The sequence below is a fragment of the Rhinatrema bivittatum genome, chromosome 7 (genome assembly GCF_901001135.1).
Source record: "Rhinatrema bivittatum chromosome 7, aRhiBiv1.1, whole genome shotgun sequence".
NCBI classification, from domain to species: Eukaryota; Metazoa; Chordata; class Amphibia; order Gymnophiona; family Rhinatrematidae; genus Rhinatrema; species Rhinatrema bivittatum.
Genome location: NC_042621.1, coordinates 254,175,788 through 254,195,067, shown reverse-complemented (window position 1 = coordinate 254,195,067; position 19,280 = coordinate 254,175,788). Strand labels below are relative to the sequence as shown.

Here is a 19,280-nt window from a genome sequence, read left to right as displayed (position 1 = left end):
TGCCCTAATATCATTGTCGCCCTTGAGGCCTTCGAGGTGTGGGGCCACCATAGAGGCTTTCGGACCACCGAAGCCTCTCATTACCGCCTCGAGTACATTTAGCTCCACCGACCAGGCACTGGGTTTGCCATTGAGTGCCTTTGTCGCCCCTGAGCCCATCGACTGCTGAGGTCCTTGAAGCCCCCTGCGTGAACTTGCAGCTTTTGGGTGGCAAGGGTTTTTGACCTCTTACCGATCGAGCACAGGGGTAGCCATCTACTTGAGGCGCGTTGGTACATCCGAATTCAGTGGTCTAGTGCTCTCAAGGCTCCTAGATGGTGTCCACTATGGAGCACTGAGAAGCTCAGAGCTATCCCTTCAGTCGACGATCCCAGCATTGGAGGCCCTGCCAGGATGCGCACACCATCAGTGTTAATGGGCACTAGCGAGGCTCTCATCAGCTGTAATGCTTGCTAGGCCAATAAGCTTGCAGCATGAACACCCCCAGATAAATAAGTGAGCCGAGGGGTACTGCTGTTGGCATTGGCGATCATCAGTTCTTTTTGGCATCTGTGAACTATGGGTAGACTGCAGACACCCATGACTTCCTTGGTTGATACCTTCGGGCACAGAGTTTCCATTGGGGCCCCTGGGTGGTAGGTGCCGGAGATGGTGCTATATACCGTCAAACTGATTATAGTTCGGTTTAGCACAGTCATGGCCCTGGGTACAGAGTCATTGGGTGCCTTGTGGTGGCTTTGCGTTGGTGAGTGCGAAATCACTGTGGGCCCTATGGGCACAGTCACTTCTCTGGGCACCAGTGGCTGCAGTCGGAGATCCGCAGTACTCCATAAGCACCTTCAATCACCAGGGACACTTTGCTGTTGCTGTTCTCTGTGGGACTTGCAGGTGAGCCAGTTCCGATGCAGGTTTGAGGTACTGGAGGGGGCAACGCCATAGACTGCCACCCTCCACCATGCCTTACCTAGAGCACCAGTGGTACTGGGGGCGCCGTCACCCTGTTCTCTCCACTCCACTGGAGTTACTGTGACATTGACATGCAACTTGTGTGGTTGGGAAAGATAAGGCATTGTTCCAAGGGCCTCGGATGCTGGCAGGTGGCATTCTCCCTGTCTGAGCATGACCTCAGCCATACTAAGGTTCTGCCAACTTGCATTATGGTCTCAGCCTCCGCATCAGTCTGCACTGCATAGTGCTGAGGAGCACTGGTGGAGGAGGTATCATTACACACATTGTGCTTTGTCTTGGGGTGACGTGTAGCCACCGACTCTAGCACGTAATTCTCGATCCTAGCTGGGGCATGGGATTTCTCCCACAAGCACGGCGCTAGGCTCATAGGTGTGCTGCCAACTGTGGATGGGTTACCACTGCATGAGTATTGCCCAGCGTGCTTTGCAGCGGATGGCTTCCAGTTGCTCTTTGCTACCTGGGCGTTTGTGTGTTGGGGTTTTTCCCTCCAAGCAGTCTTAACTGGTTGTGTTCTGCAGCCGCAGGACTGACCTAGGACTGCATTTCTGGTCAGATCCTGAAGAGAGTGAACATTAAGAGAGTGGCTCCGGGAATCCTCACCTTTCTCAGCAGAGGAATGGGTAGAGGTCTAAATACAATGTCAGACTCCCCTTTCTTGTAGAACAGTCCCTGGATCTCTGTCCCTGGAAAGTTTTTTATCTTTGATCTGGGGCACCGATCCTCTGAATCGGCACGTCTCCTTGGAGGTCAGGGCCGGGGAGTGGCAGCGGCGGTCGTTGGACTGTCTTCAGCTGGGGCCCTTTCGGGAATTGCAATGGAGATCTCCCCTATCCGAGTCTGGCTGCCTGTGGTGGGTTGGTAGCTTCGGCACCTCAGTGATCAGTGATTATGCCTCAACTCTCCTTCGGGGGTTGCTAGATCTTTTGGGATTGGGAGGCCCCGATCCCACTGCTTTCCTCTCCTCTCTGGAAGGGGAGATTCAACTGGGTTCCCCTCTGGAAGCCTAACTCTGCATCACTTCAAGGGGTGTCCCTTGTTTTCTGTTCTCAGAGAAGGGATGACATTGTGCTGTCTGGCGTCAGCCCCAAGAACCGGTCAAGAATAGCACTGTCCCTTGGGTGCTGTAAGACGCAGCGGATCTCTCCATGAGGGAGCCTGTCCAGTATTGCTCCCCGGTGACCCTTCAGGTTTCCCCCTGTTCAGGAGTCACTTTGGTGTTTGCTGTGTTCGGTGAGTGTCTTCCTTAAGGATTGCAATAGTCAGTCATTCTTGCCTTTGGGACCTTCCTCTGTGAGGAGAGTTTCAGTCCATCAGATGAGCGAACGTGCCTTTCACTCTTTTGCCATGTCCATGACTGAAGGAGTTGGGGACTGAGTACTCCGCAACAGAGGCATTACCCTTTGCTCGTGGTAGCGGGCAAGCTATTCTTCCCCCTTTTTTCAGGATCACCCTGTCTGCGGACAGAAGAGTCCTGGGTCATGCAACTTTGTCCATTGCTGGGCCACATGCTTCCTTGGGGGTGGGAAGTATATGCACTCATGACTGGGTTAGTGATACCTCAGCCGAGTGCTTTGATATCAGTGTTATCCATCTGAGGACTAATGACCTCAATAGAAAAGATATCCATGAACTACAAAAAGATTTCCAAAATCTAGGTAAGAAAAGACCCACTGCAAAGAATATTGCCTTTTCAGAAGTATTACCTGTTCATGGAAAGGGGAATGAGAAGATATGCCATATAAATAATTTTAATTCCTGGCTCAAAACCTGGTGTACAGAAAATGGTTTTGGATATATTTGAGGCTGGGGTCATGTATGGAGCAGTAAAAGGCTAATATAGTAAGGATGGTCTACATTTGTCCATAGCAGGAAGGAGGATGCTAAGTGAAAAATTCAGATCATATATTATAAGGCATTTAAACTAAATAATGGGGTTGGCAGGAAATGGCCAATGAAATAGGCATGTCACCCCCAAGTAATATAGGACGTGGGAGGAGAAAATTAACAAAAAAGAAGAAAAGGTGCCTGCGAATTGCTACAAATCAAGGGAGAAAAATTGGAAAGCAATGACTACAAATACTTGGGTTTGGGCAATAAAATCTGTGACCTGCAGGCCCTAATGGCGGAGACTGATTTGGACATTGTGACTGTTACAGAGACATGGTTCATGGATTCTCATGATTAGGATACAGCCATACTGGGCTATTACTTGTTAAAGAAGGACAGAGAGGACAGAAAAGGGGGAGGAGTAGCCCTTTGTCAAAAACAATTTCCAAGCTACTGAACTGCACGAAATGTGGTGTGGTTTACAGGCATCCAACTCAAATGGAAGAACTAGACAGAGATCTGGTCAAAGACATCCAAAAGGTGGGGAAAAAGGAAGAAGTGTTGATTGTTGGAGACTTTAATATGCCGGCCGTAGACTGGAAATTCCCTTCCGCAGAATCGACCAGAAATAGAGAGTAGATGCCCTACAAAGGTTGCTCTTCAAACAAATAGTAATGGAGCCCACAAGGGAGGGAGTTATACTCGACCTAGTACTCACTAATTGGGATAATGTCTCTAATGTCCGGGTGGGTACCCACCTCAGCACCAGTGATCATCAAATGGTATGGTTTGACATCGCAAATAGGATATGGAGAAGTCACACAAAGTTCCAAGTTTTGACTTTCAAAAATACTGACTTCGTCGAAATGGGGACATACTTGGAGGTAGAACTAAAAGACTGGGAGGAAATGGGAGAGGTGGAACAACAGTGGACCAAACTAAAGGGAGCAATTACAAAAGCAACAAATCTATATGTTAGAAAAGTAAACCAAAAGTAAGAGAAACAAGAAACCAATCTGGTTCTCGAAGGAGGTGGCTGACATAAAAAAAGCAAAAAAAGCAGCATTCAAAATTATAAAGGATCCCAAAAAGAGGAACACGGGGAAGAATATCTAGTAAAACTTATGGAGACAGAGAAAGGAGGAAGGTCTAAAGAGGTATAGTGAAATTGAAAGGTGACCAGGATGAATGTGTGGAGAGAGATAAAGAAATGGCAGAAATATTAAACAAATACTTCAGTTCGGTGTTCACTAAAGAAGACCCGAGAGAAAGACCATCACTACATAACAAGACTGTGGAAGGGGGTGGAGTAGACGAAACTCTGTTTACAGAAGAAAAATGTATGGGAAGAGCTAGGAAAACTGAAAGTGGACAAAGCCCATGGGGCCTGATGAGGTTCATCCCAGGATACTGAGGGAGCTCAGAGATGTGCTGGCGGGTCCGTTGTGTGACTTATTCAATAGATTCTTGGAAATGGGAATGGTACAGCGTGATTGGAGAAGAGCGATGGTGGTCCCACTTCACAACTGTAGGAGCAAAGAGGAGGCTGGAAGCTACAGGACGGTTAGCCTCACCTCTGTGGTGGAAAAATTTAATGGAGACTCTGCTGAAGGAAAGAATAGTGAACTATCTACAATCCAGTGGGTTGCTCGATCCGAGACAGCATGGATTCACCAGGGGAAGGTCTTGTCAGACGAATCTGATTTTTTTTTTTTGATTGGGTGACTAGAGAATTGGATCAGGGAAGAGCACTCGATGTGATTTACTTGGATTTTAGTTAGTTATTTAATAATTCTTATATATCGAATTTTCATGTGAGCATATCAAATCGGTTTACAGTAGTTAGCAAATATTCATTTAAAAATATTTGCATTTCCAAAAGAAGAAAGGAAGTAGATACATAGTTTTGTAATGTAAATAAATAAAATAGTAAACTAAAAAATAGGCTGGCTAATCATAAAATTTAAACAATTAGAGAGGCAGTAAACTAAGAATAGAGATAATAAAATCGAAAATATATATATTATCTTAGTATAAAATCAGTAGTTTGAACTCATTATGTTAACAGCTCTTGGAAGGCTTGTTTGAAAAGCCAAGTTTTAATGCCCTTTTTAAATAATTTGATGTCTGCTTCTAATTGTAATTCATGTGGAATAGAGTTCCATACGGGCCGATTCAATACAGTGCGCTCCAATGGAGCGCATTGTTAACCCTCTTTTGGACGCACGTTTTCGACGCGCTAGCGTTACCCCTTATTCAGTAAGGGGCCGAAAATGCGTGTCCAACCCCCCGAACCTAATAGCACCCGCAACATGCAAATGCATGTTGATTGCCCTATTAGGTATTCCTGTGCGATTCAGAAAACAAAATGTGCAGCCAAGCCGCACATTTTGCTTTCAGAAATTAGCGCCTACCCGAAGGTAGGTGCTAATTTCTTCGGGCACCGGTAAAGTGCACAGAAAAGCAGTAAAAACTGCTTTTCTGTGCACCCTCCGACTTAAGATCATGGTGATATTAAGTCGGAGGTCCTGAAAGTTTCCAAAAGTAAAAAAATAAAAATAAAAATTTGAAGTCGGCCCGCGGCTGTCGGGTCGAAAACCAGACGCTCAATTTTGCCGGCGTCCGGTTTCCGAGCCCGTGGCTGTCAGTGGGCTCGAGAACCAATGCCGGCAAAATTGAGCGTTGGCTGTCAAACCCGCTGACAGCCGCCGCTCCGGTCCAAAAGGAGGTGCTAGGGACGCGCTAGTGTCCCTAGCGCCTCCTTTTGCCTGTTTTTACCGCCGGGCCTAATTTGAATAGTGTATCGCGCGCACAGGTGAGCAGGCGTTCGCCCGCTCTCCCGCGGACTTTACTGTATCGGCCCGATAGTTGGGGTCCAGCAATAGAGAGTTCTTTCTCTTACGTTATTTAGATGTGCAATTTTAGGGGAAGGAATTGGCAACATCCCTGTTCCGGTTGATCTAGTAATTCTTGAAGGGATGTGGAAATGAAGTGATGAAGTTAGCCATTCAATTTTTTTTCATTACAGAGGGTTTTATGAATTAGGAACAAGATTTTATGTTGGGCCCTGTATTTGATCGGTAGCCAGTGAAGTTCTTTCAATATTGGGGTGTTATGTTCGGATCTTCTAGTTCCTGTCAAAAGTCTAGCTGCTGAGTTCTGCAGAAGTTGCAATGGTCTTGTAATATTTGCGGGTAGGCCTAAAAATAGTAAATTGCAGTAGTCTATTCTTGACAAGACAAGTGCCTGTAACACGGTTCTAAAATCTTTTGGGAATAGGAGGGGTTTTAGTCTTTTGAGGATATTTAATTTAAAATAACCATCGCTTATGATTTTTTTTAACACATGATTTCATTGAGAATTTGCAATCTATGAGGATCCCTAGATCTCGTACTTCTAGGGAGATGGGGTAATTTTTTGCTGCTTCTTGAATTTCAAGCTCTTTTGTCTTGCTTAATTTAGGTGAGATGTATAGAATTTCAGTTTTATTAGTATTTAGGGAAAGATTCATTTGGGTTAATACCTTTTCAGTGGCGGATTGGTATATATCCCAGAGCTTAAGAGTTTGGTCAATAGATTTTTGGATTGGTATTAAAATCTGAACGTCGTCAGCATAGACAAAATGTGTTAGACCGAGGCCTGATAGAATTCTGCATAATGGAAGCATGTAATATTAAAAAGGGTTGAGGATAGAGAAGGATCCCTGAGGTACTCCATAGTGGAGATCGATTGGATGTGACTCATTATCAAGAAATTTTACTTTGCATGTTCTATTTTTTAAGTACGAGTTAAACCATTTTAGTGCGGAGTCTTTAATGCCTATTTTGTTTAGTCTATTAAGGAGGATTTTATGATTAACTGTATCAAAGGCTGCTGAAATATCTAGCATGACTAGGAAGTAAGTCTGGCTGTTATCGGCTCCTCTGAGGATAATATCTTGTAGTGAGGTTAAAAGGGTCTCAGTACTAAAATATTTTCTAAATCCATGTTGTGCTGGATACAGGATGCTGTGCTTTTCAAGATAATCTGTTAGTTGATTATTAATTACTTTCTCAAGAACTTTTGAAATACAAGGTAAATTAGAAATGAGTCTTAGGTTTGAAAGATCATATGAATTGGATTGTGGTTTTTTTGTGATTGATTTCACTATAGCAGATTTTAAAAACCTGTGGGACATTCGCTTCAGTAATGGATAGATTAATTATATCGGCAATAGGTTTGGAGACTATATTGGTGACTGTTTTTAATAGTTTTGTTGAAATACGGTCAATTGGGTGAGCAGCTGGGTTCATTTTTTAAATTATACCTTCAATTTTAGGGGATGAAACTGTGTCAAAGGAGGTTAAATGGTCTTTAGGGTTACTTGGTAGTACAATTTGGTTAGAGTTTTGGGGAGATATGTTTTTTAGTATGTTTAAAGTTTTATCCTTGAAATATTGAGCTATTGTATTACAATTAAAAGAATTGTTTGTGGGAGTTTCAATGGGATTGGTCAGGTCTTTTACATATGAAAACAGTACTCTAGGGTTATATTGAAATTTATTTATTTTGTTAATAAAATTCTTTTTTCATTTTATTGGTGGATTCATTGTATTTATGTAATAAAGATTTGTATTTAGATAATGTTTCAGTAGAAGGAGACAGTCTCCAATGTCTCTCAGCTTTTCTTAGTGTTGTTTTAATTAATCTTAATTCATTGTTGTACCATGGGGTGTGGTGTTTCTTGTTAATAGCAATATCTTTTTTGATAAGTGGGCAGCAATTATCAGCTACTTTTGATACGGTCCCACATAGAAGACTCATGAATAAAATGAGAAGCTTGGGAATGAGCACCAAGGAGGTGGCATGGATTACAAACTGGTTGACAGATAGAAGACAGTGTGTGATGGTGAATGGAGCCTGCTCTGAAGAGAAAACTGTGTTAAGTGGAGTGCCACAGGGATCGGTGTTGGGACCAGTTCTGTTCAATATCTTTGTGAGCAACATTGCGGAAGGGATAGAAGGTAAAGTTTGTCTATTTGCGGATGATACTAAGATCTGCAACAAAGTGGATACCCAGGAAGGAGTAGAGAGAATGAGTCGTGATTTAAGGAAGCTTGAATGGTGGTAAAGATATGGCAGCTGGGATTCAATGCCAAGAAGTGCAAAGTCATGCATCTGGGGTGTGGTAATCCAAAAGACCTGTATGTGATGGGGGGTGAAGGGCTGTTGTGCACGGAACAAAAGAGAGACCTTGGGGGGATGGTGTCTAGTGGTCTGAAGATGGCGAAGCAATGTGACAAGGCGATAGCAAAACCTAGAAGAATGCTGGGCTGCATTGAGAGAGGAATAACCAGTAAGAAAAAGGAGGTGATAATCCCCTTGTTCTTGGTGAGGCCTCACTTGGAATGCTGTCTTTATTTCTGGAGACCATATCTCAAAAGGGACAGAGACAAGATGGAGTTGGTCCAGAGAAGAACGACCAAAATGATGGTGGGTCTCCATCAAATGACTTATGAGGAGAGGTTGAAGGTCCTAAATATGTATACCCTAGAGGAGAAGAGGTGCAGGGGGAGATATGATACAGACCTTCAGATACTTGAAAGGTTTGAATGATGCACAATCAACGACAAACCTTTTCCATTGGAAAGAAATCAGAAGAACTAGGGGTCACAAAATGAAACTCCAGGGAGGACAACTCAGAACCAATGTCAGGAAATATTTCTTCACAGAAAGGGTGGTTGATGCCTGGAATACCCCTCTGGAGGAGGTAGTGAAGATAAAAACAGTAAAAGATTTCAAAGGGGCATGGGATAAACTCTGTGGATCCCTTAAGGCTAGAGGATGGGAATTAAGAAAAGAGGGCATGGGGATAACTTGCTGGTATGGCAGTTATTACCCTTAACCAGTAAGCCTTTATGCTGTTGATACAACTCCATCATTGCTCTCTGCTTCACAGCAGGTAAAAAAAAGGAAAAGGGGAATTAGATTGACAGCAACCAACAAGGACATTGAATTGCACAGTCTGGGAAAACAAGCATGAGAGTAATTTGCTGATACAGCGGTTACTACCCTTGACCAGTAAGCCTTTATGCTATTGATGCAACTCCAAAATTGCCCTCTGCTTCAATGGCAAGAGCTAACGGGGGGAATTGGACTCAAACAGCAACCAACAAGGGGCCCTGACTTTGACAGTCTGGGAAACGGATAATTATAAAGGTGGCTTGTTACTACCATAAGCTTGCTGGGCAGACTGGATGGACCATTTGGTCCTTTTCTGCTGTCATTTCTGTTTCTATGCTTGGCACTCTGTTCCAAGATCATCGTGGGCCTGCCCTGAAGCCCTTTGGGTTTCCGGGCTGGTAATGAAATCTTGTTCTACCGGGGTTTACGCATGCGACTCGCCGGCTTCATGTTTTCTAGTGGAGCCTTCAGAATTTCTCCCCTGAGGCATTCGCTCTCAGTTTCCACTGTTTCAAGAAGACTGATAGGTCTATCTCAGTGGGTTACTCCCTGCTGATTTCAGTAGCGAGTTGTTCACTTGGGGCTGATAGTCACCCGGGTGACTTTTACTTGTCCCGGCCATCCACTGGTCTGACGCCTTGTGTTGTTCGCTCTTTCTGACCTCCGATTGGATTGACAGGGGGATGGGAGGTAAAGCTAAGGTACCCATGGTACATCTCTGTATACCTGCAGAGAGGGATACACCACGTTTTTCCACTTATCTCCATTCTCTGGCCAATACTGCCTTAGTTTTTTTCATTCCCTACGTTGCCCAAAGAGCCTTCCTGCTCCTCTTGCTGTCCTGGGACAGGATAGATGAACCTGTTCGGACAGGTGCTCTTGAGTGAGCTTCAGGCCTATCTCATCTCTCTGCTAGGGAGTTGTGGGCTACAGGTCTGTTTCTGGAATTGCCTTTCATCTCCTGAAACCCTTAACACTGCCCTGCAAGGTCAGCTAGGTCTGATGCTTCGGCACGCAGTGTCTGTCCCAGGCCCCTCCGTGGCCCCTCCGTGGTTTGCTGCTTTTCTTCAAAGCGTTGCTTGGGTTTCTTCTGCCTATTATGCCTGCCAGCCAAACATGGGCACTCTTCTCCAGATACATTTGATTCTTTGGATGTCAGTGGACAACACTTTCTTTCTGGAGTGCTCTCGGACCTCAGTTTGTTTTTCGGTTGTTTTTTTCACATCAAAGGAAACTCTGGTTTTCATCCAAGTGTGTCTTATTTACATTTCTGGGTCCTTCCTGTATCCAGGAAAATCTAGATCCACTGCTTTTGTCGGGATTTACTTATCAGGGACCCTGCTTGTACTGTTTTCCACGATGCAGAATTTGCTTCTACTTGCGTGCTTATCACTCCCCTGCCTCAGGAATCCCTGCTACGCATGAGGGTTTGTGTCTGTCTTTCTATGGCTTTCTTTGTAGAACCCAACTCTTCTACAGCCTGTACCCCTGGTGGGTTGGCTGCCTCTTGGGCAAAGGAGGGAGGTAGTGCTCCAGCACTGTGCGGTTTCCTGCTTTGTCTTGCTCGGACAGCCTAGAGCTAGGGATTCACACATGTGTGAGGACTACCATCCTGCTTGTCCTAAGAGAAAGCAGATTTGCTTACCTGTAACAGGTGTTCTCCTAGGACAGCAGAATGTTAGTCCTCACGAAACTCACCTCCCCTGGGAGTTGGTTTCTCCATGTATTAGCTATATCATGGACTGACGGACTCTGCCTAGGATGCAGGGCGATGACTACAGCTGCACATGCTCAGTAGAGCATGCTGAAAGCTTTGGATTCTTTGAGATCAAAGTTCTGTGCTGGGCTCCATCTGATGATGTCATCCATGTGTGAGGGCTACCATCCTGCTGTCCTAGTAGAACACCTGTTACAGGTAAGCAACTCTGCTTTCTGGGACATTTGACTGGGAATGCCTGAACTTTTTCCCTTTTAAATTTAGCAAGCAAAGGTGTATCTAATGTGGAACAGGAACTATGGAAGAAAAGTTTCTCTTGCTTTGAAAAAGGCATTCATAGCTTTGATGTGATCAGTGATTCCACAAACGCTGCCCTCCTTTTATGCAACACGGGACGATTGATGCGAATTTGTGCCCAGGCGCATTGTGCCATTGGAGATGATTTTAGAAGAGGAGAATTTACACCTGAAGAAACATTGTATTATAATAAGGTAATATACCAAATCACTTATTTGGATAAGCCTGTAGAAGTATGGTCTAATTGTCAACAATCGTCTCACATAGCATCTGAAAATCATCAGCCATATACCAAAGCAAATACAAAGAACAACAAGAATCCCAGCTTTACAAGTCCCCATTAAGTGCAAGAGTCAATAAAGGCCTTCCAAATTGTGTTAATGGAGGCTTGATGATTGTTCCTAGCCGCAGTTAAGGAAGTCAACAAACAGTAAATGTATAAGTTACGTTCTATCTTAAGAGCTACCACCCAGGAAAGAGATCTAGGTGTCATACATTGAAATTGTCTGCTCAGTGTGCTGTGGCAGTCAAAAAAGCAAACCAAATATTAGGAATTATTAGGCAGGGAATGGCAAATTAAATGGAGGATGTCATAATGCCTCTGTATTGCTCCATGGTGAACCCGCACCTTGAATACTGTGTGCAATTCTGGTCACCGCATTTCAAAAAAAGACATACTTGCACTGGAGAAAGTGCAGAGAAGGGTGACCAAAATAAGCATGGAACAGCTCTCCTATGAAGAAAGGTTAAATAAGTTAGGGCTGTTCAGTTTGGAGAAGACGAGGGGGGGGGGGGGTTGGGATATGACAGAGGTCTACAAAATTATGAAAGGACTTAAACAGGTTAATATAAATCAGTTATTTACTCTCTTAGATAATAGAAGGACTAGAGGACACTCCATGAAATTAGCAAGTAGCTCATTTAAAACAAATTAAGAAAATAACTTTTCACTCAGCGCATAGTTAAGCTCTGGAATTCATTGCCAGAGGATGTGGTTAGGGCAGTTCGTGTACCTGGGTTTAATAAAGGTTTGGATAAGTTCCTAGAGAAAAAATCGATAAACTGCTATTATTTAATAAGCAATAGTAGCTTGAGATCTGTTTAATGTTTGGGTACTTGCCAGGTACTTGTGACTTAGATTGGTCACTGTTGGAAACAGGATGCAGGTCTTGATGGACCCTGGTCTGACCCAGTATGGCATATATTATGTTCTTATGTTCAGGTCAGCTGAAATGAGGCTTGAGTCTTTATGGAGAACCAGTGGGATCCGGGTCTAGGGTGCGGGCCAGAGCCAGTCATCTAGCACTCCAGAAATCCTGGCTTCTAGCACAGGAGAAGACAGTGTGAGTAGCGGCAGTTGGTGTAATGGCATTAGCTGATGTGAAGTACTTTTGGCAAGAGCTCATATGCACCCCTTAATTAAATCCTTCTTGTTGCGGTGTTCCCCCTCTCCCCCAGTCACAGATTTAATCTACAAGGCTTCCCCTTACAGCAAAGAGCAGGTCCATCCTAGCCGGTGGCTAGCAGCAAAAAATCTAGATAGGGGTAGACCTGGAGACTCCATATTGGATAACTTACAATGATCAGTCTATCCAGCTGGGGAGCACACTGTCTGGATCGAGTAGCTCATGCAGCATGGAGCCCCCTGGAATCCAATGGACCATGACTCCTTTAGAAACAAGAGCCATAAGAAAGGTCATGCAAGAATTCACCCTGGTTGTAGAAGTTCATGCTGTACATGTTAGAACATAAGAACATAAGAAATTGCCATGCTGGGTCAGACCGAGGGTCCATCAAGCCCAGCATCCTGTTTCCAACAGAGGCCAAAACCAGGCCACAAGAACCTGGCAATTACCCAAACACTAAGAAGAACCCATGCTACTGATGCAATTAATAGCAGTGGCTATTCCTAAGTATAATTGATTAATAGCCATTAATGGACTTCTCCTCCAAGAACTTATCCAAACCTTTTTTGAACCCAGCTACACTAACTGCACTAACCACATGCTCTGGCAACAAATTCCAGAGCTTTATTGTGCGTTGAGTGAAAAAGAATTTTCTCCGATTAGTCTTAAATGTGCTACTTGCTAACTTCATGGAATGCCCCTAGTCCTTCTATTATTTGAAAGTGTAAATAACCGAGTCACATCTACTCGTTCAAGACCTCTCATGATCTTAAAGTCCTCTATCATATCCCCCCTCAGCCGTCTCTTCTCCAAGCTGAACAGCCCTAACCTCTTCAGCCTTTCCTCATAGGGGAGCTGTTCCATCCCCTTTATCATTTTGGTTGCCCTTTTCTGTACCTTCTCCATTGCAAGTATATCTTTTTTGAGATGCAGCGACCAGAATTGTACACAGTATTCAAGTTGCGGTCTCACCATGGAGCGATTATAGAGGCATTATGACATTTTCCGTTCTATTAACCATTCCCTTCCTAATAATTCCTAACATTCTATTTGCTTTTTTGACTGCTGCAGCACACTGAGCCGACGATTTTAAAGTATTATCCACTGTGATGCCTAGATCTTTTTCCTGGGTGGTAGCTCCTAATATGGAACCTAACATCGTGTAACTACAGCAAGGGTTATTTTTCCCTATATGCAACACCTTGCACTTGTCCACATTAAATTTCATCTGCCATTTGGATGCCCAATCTTCCAGTCTTGCAAGGTCCTCCTGTAATGTATCACAGTCTGCTTGTGATTTAACTGTTCTGAATAATTTTGTATCATCCGCAAATTTGATAACCTCACTCATCGTATTCCTTTCCAGATCATTTATAAATATATTGAAAAGCACCGGTCCAAGTACAGATCCCTGAGGCACTCCACTGTTTAACACAATAACAGTGGCATATCTAAATCACCAGTGCAGAATCAGGATTCTATAGGTGACTGGAGAAGTGACCTCTTCATAAGGTGGTCAGAAAGGCTGTTCATATAACAGCTGATCATGTTCAAGTGGATCACTTGAGCTGGCACACCCTGGACCCAGGAGAGTGGGAATTATTGAAAGGGACTTTCTCCCTGATCATAAACAGATGGGAGAACCAATCATGGATCTGATGGCTACCAGCTCCTATATGTCTTCCATTCATGGCTCCTTTTGGGTCAAGTCCTTCAGAAAATAGCTGGCCATTTGATCCTGATTATATTGGTGGCACCCAATTGGCCCAGGCACCCATGGTATGTGGATCTTATGAGAATTAAGGAGGGGGAACCTCTTTAGCTTTCCCAGGACAGGAGTCTTGGCAAAGTAGTATTGAAGGATCCAACTCCATTTTGTTTTACGACTTGACCTCAGAGAGGGCTCATCTCTCTAAGAAAGGCTATGCTGACAAGGTGGTGACTCTGCTTTTGCAGGCCAGAAAAAATCCACTTCTAGCTTACAGTAGGGTGTGGATGATATTTGAAGTGTGGTGTTCTGAAAGAATGATTTCCCTTTCTGTAGCATCAGTTGCATTGATTTTGATCTTCTTGCAAGAGGGCCTGGAGAAGGGACTGGCATTGAGCTTTCTCAAGGTTCAAGTCGCTTACTTCATCCAGGTGTTTCACGTTTGCTAAGAGGAGGGAAACACATCTGTCCTCCCAGGAGGAAATTGGAATCCTATTGGGACCTGAAATTCATACTATCCTTGTTTATTCCAAAGGAGCGGCAGTTAAAAATCTGACTCTTAAAACAGTCTTCCTAATAGCAATCTGCCTAGCAGATTGCAGGCACTTTCCTGTGGAGAACTTTTCTGAGAATTATAGAAGAGGTGTTGTCAGTCCTCATGGTTTTAGTTTTTGTATCCAAGATAATATTGCAATTCATCTCAGATGAATTTTCCCTTTTCAGTCAAGAAGGAATTCACAGGGTCCTTCTATGTTGTTTGAAGTTGACTAATTTCTTTAGAAAGACAAACCATTTATTCATCCTTTTCAGTGGCCAATGGAAAGGTGCGAGGCCTCCAAAGCTTCAATAGCCTATTGGATTAAGGAAGTGATCAACTTGGAATATATCGCTAAGGTTTTACCACTTCCCAGAGGTCTTTGGATGTATTCTATCAGGGCAGAAGACGCCTAATGGGCAGAACTTCGTTTGGTGTTCCTGATGGAAATCTGCAATGCAGCTATTTGGGTGTCCTTGCATTCTTTCACAAAGCATTACTGTTTGGATATTTTAGCCAAAGAGGATGTATTTGACTCTGGTGTATTGAGAGTGGGGCTGGCAGTATCCCATATAATCTGAGGGATGGTTTTAGTACATCCCATGCATCTGAACTGATCTGACTGGATGAAGAGAGAGGAGAAATTTAATTTTACATGCTAATTTCCTTTCCTTGAGTTCTCCTAGTCTAGAATGCTCCTGGACTGACATATTTTGCTCGCTTCTCTGCCTACATGTTTGCAATAATATCTGTTCTATTAAGTGACACTGTACTTTCAGTTCCTACAAGTTCATAGCCTCAATTGGGCTGGTTCATTTAGCCAATCTTCCAAGGTCAGGGGAGGGTCGGTGTTGCAGCTAGATGTAAGATTTTGGTGCCCATAAGCAGAGTATCACTCTACCACCTCTTTAAATTTGTGCTAGAAGCACAGTGAAAGTAGGCCTGCATATTTGGTACCTTCAAAATTTGGCATCCTATGCCTAAATCCAAATCTGGTTGGTATTAGTCATCTTCCTTGGAAGCATAATGGCAGGCTGATGTCTGCACTTTTTAGGGTAGTGGTTCTCAATTTTTTTGTTGTGACATACCTGGCACAGGGTTCACTTCATTATGGCACACCACCACACCTTCTCTTCTCTTCACTCTCCTACCACCTCCTGGCATCATCAACTTCATTACCCCTGCCCCTTACACCCTGGCATCATCACCTTCTCTTCTCCCACCCCCTGACATCATTACTCTCCCTTTCCCTGGTATCATCACCTTCTTCCTTTTCCTCTCTTTCCACCCTCCTCCGGCATCATCATCACCTTCTTTTCCCCCTCCACTGGTATCATCACCTTATTCCCTTCCTTCTTCCTCCATTCCCCCCAGGCAACATCACTCTTTTCTCTTCCCTTTTCCCCCAACCCCTGACATTATCACCTTCTTTTCTCTTTCCTTCCCTTTCCTCCCCATCCAAGGATCATCACTACCACCTCCCTTTCCTCTCCTCCCACATTCCTGTCATCAGCTTCTCTTCCCTTCACTGTCCCTCCACCCACCCTGACATGATCACTTTCTCTCCCCCACCCTCTGGCATTGTCATCACCTTCCCTCTCCATCACCTGACATCATCAGTTCCCTTTCCTCTTCTCCCTCCCTTGTCATCATCTTCTTCTTCTCCCTCCACCTCTCTCCCTACATTCTGGCATTATCATCACCTTTCCACTACCCCACTTCCGGCATTACTTCCTCTTCCCACATCCCTGTTATTGCTTCACCATCTTTCTCCCCTCATATCCTGTGGTGCATTCGTCTGTCCCTTCTTCCATATCCCTCCTCACATTCAGCTGTCCCTTCTCTCCCCCTTATCTCCTGGAGCCTGCACCAAAGTAATGCAGCCAGTTCATTTTGTGTGTTGTATGATAATGTGAAAGTCCTTCGCACACCCATGCCACATTCTATACAGGGAGCATTCTTTTGTCTTGAGCAGAGGGGATGCTCCAGAGGCTTGTTGAAGGAAGAAAGAGCTCTGTTGGACTCCTCTGAGACTTGGGCAAGGTTTGCAGCAATCTTTTTCTTGTGCTGCTCTTTTTTTTTAAATTATTTATATTCTCTTTCATGACAATTCAAGGTGGATTGCATTCAGTTACTGTAGGTATTTCCCTAAGCTCAGAGGGCTTACAAATCTGTATTAAGCTGTGCAGTAAATGGCCTAACGCAGGGATAATGAAAGGTATTTCAAATACTTAATGTTATTCTGCTGCCAGCACCATGTGTATTATAATGAATTTGTTGGCATGCAAATGCATGCTAATCAGCTTATTAATAGCCTAAACAATGCAAATCAAATAACCCAGCTTGTCTCAAAAATTGCAAGCTGTGTTGGTTAGGTACAATTCATTGCTACCAGGGACCAAGACTTAAAGGTTTTTCATAGATTCCCTGTCCTACTTCCCCCACTGCCCTGCAGGTCCCACCCCTAACCCCTCCCAATTAAGTACAAATTCTGGCCCTCTGAGGCCAAGACACCCCATCAACTACCCTAGTCCGCTTTCTGGACCTGCCCCGAGAACTTATAATTTTAGTCCTGGTGGAAAGAAGCTAAGGGTATGGCTTTTCAGTCAGAGCTTCCCCTAAGATCCACATCTTTGCTCCAACTTCCTGAACCTTCTACGAAGGACTGTGTAATAAAACATTCATGAATAGGATTTCTTATATTGGATCCTAATCCATCATTAATTGCAAATTCTGATTTGACTATAAGCTGTTTATTGCCTTTATTCATTTAAATTTATTGTAATCCACCTTGAGACCAACTTTGGGGACAGGCAGAATTTTAAATGTATTAATATTTATTTATAAACAGAATAATGGGGGCCAGTAGCATCCCATAGGTTTCAGGCCTAGTGGCAACCATTTGTCAAGATGGTACCAGCCGCCCCTATCATGTGATAGGACAAAAGCTGGGCCCTCTGGCTGGTGCCATTTTGAAAAATGGCTACCACCAGGCCCGGAACATAAAGGGTGCTTCAGGCCCCTACTACACCACCAGGGCTAAAATTGTAAGTTCTTGGTGGGGGTATCTGGAAGATGGGCTAGTGTAGGGATCCTAGCATTCAGGGACTAGAATTTGTAGTTGATGGGCAGGGGTTGAGGGCAAGGCCTGATTGGGCTCTTTAAAGAATTTTTTTTTTTTTTTACTTTTTTTTTCTTAGTATGGCCACCTCCAGGAGTTGGGGGGCTTTGGGATGCGGGGGTCTATGGAGACCTCTGGGTTTTTTCTTAACTTTCTGGATAGGGGGTGTTATGGCACCCTCACAGTCCCAGTGCTGCCATCACATTTTTTTGGGGGTCCTTATACCCTGGAATTCACAAAGTAGCAGTGCCAAGTACTGCCACTTTGTAAATACCACGGCATAGTAATTGAGCCCCTATGTTTGTATGTGCGGCAGTGGAGGGTGAAGTGGCTTGTCCATGGTCACAAGGAGCATCGGGGGGATTTGAACCCTGGATATCACATTGATGTGCTAATTTTGACTAGAGTTTACTGACGGTTTCCTTGGTGGCACCAGACTATATAATGTAATCAGCTCAAAAGCTTATTCTTATGGGAAGCATAATCCATTTGTCTGTACTTGTCTGGTAGGACGCAAGGAAGGGACATTAACAGGTAAATCTTAATTTCACCTTTCTCCATCCTCTAACACCAATACCACTCTGGGTTCTAAAGTAACCACTGAAATTCTCTCAAGTGGGGCTTTCAAAGATCTGTGAAAAGGCAGAGGGCAACTGAACAAAAAAGGAAATCTTAAAAGAACAGTCTAAACTTAACAACAAATACTCACTACTAAAGTTAATTGCCTTAACTGCAGTGTATTCTGGTAGACCACAGCTATGAGCATGTGTATTATTAAATTAATACTTTACAAAACAGAGTGACTATGTAGAAGTGCCATTGATAATTGTGTGAAACTGAATTTATAATTTGTCTCTTCTTTGCCATAGGCTGTTGATTACTATTTGAAAGCTCTTAGGTCACTGGGTAGAAGAGAGACACATCCAGCTGTTTGGGATTCTGTGAATTGGGAGCTATCCACTTCCTATTTTACAATGGCAACATTACAGCAGGATTATGCTCCATTGTCTAGAAAAGCTCAGGAGCAGGTAAGAGAAAACAGGTTTGTGCAGTTTGAATGGTTGTCATATCCTCCTCCTCTGGATGGTGTATGCAAACTTAGATTTATTTGGTCTTCTCTTTATTGAAACGGTGGTTTGCCTGAGCTCATACAGTCTGTGGTGGATCTCCAGTGTCTTAATAGCCAGTTCCCTCTGGTGCTAAACTTTACATTTTGTAGTTTTTCCAACCTGTGCTGTTTTAATTGCTGGGGCTATTCCATTAGTCACATATAACAATCATCTTATGGGTGCAGTAAAATTGTTTACTTGGTATAAATAAACTTGCATAGTATAAACTTATTGGGTCTCATAGTAAATCCTCCTACCACTTATCTTCCCAAAATGTCCACGTGCGCAAATGGCTGCCCCTTTCACATGTTACCAACTCTATTAGTTCTAAGAAGAATTTTCATTATGTAATTGTTCAGCAGCTTTAACTGAACACAAACCACCTTATAGACTGTGACTAATGATAGTGCCGGTTATGGAGGTGCTTGCTTTCAATCAGTTCTAACAGTTGTGTTCCCAAGTTCTTTCACTTCTCTCCATCCTTTGCAAGGAATTAGCCCCTCTGAACCATCCAAATAGAGTTCTCTTTTCTCAGTTTGTCAATTTCAAGTTCCCTGTAGGTACCCGGATCAGTCCAGACTGCTGGGTTTTGCCTCGCTTCCAGCGGATGGAGTCAGAGAAAAACTTGTAAGGCACCCCCTCTTAACC

General features: G+C 43.8%; 1 protein-coding gene across 4 annotated transcripts in view; it reads left to right on the top strand.

Moving 5' to 3' along the window:
• EDRF1 (erythroid differentiation regulatory factor 1) overlaps window positions 1-19,280 on the top strand; it is a 190,410-nt gene that overhangs the window by 111,370 nt on the left and 59,760 nt on the right. For all 4 annotated transcript variants that reach the window (XM_029610049.1, XM_029610048.1, XM_029610051.1 and 1 more), the window contains 2 exons: window positions 10,721-10,947; window positions 18,393-18,551. In XM_029610049.1, the coding sequence (XP_029465909.1) occupies window positions 10,721-10,947; window positions 18,393-18,551 (386 nt within the window). The remainder of the gene's footprint in view (window positions 1-10,720; window positions 10,948-18,392; window positions 18,552-19,280) is intronic.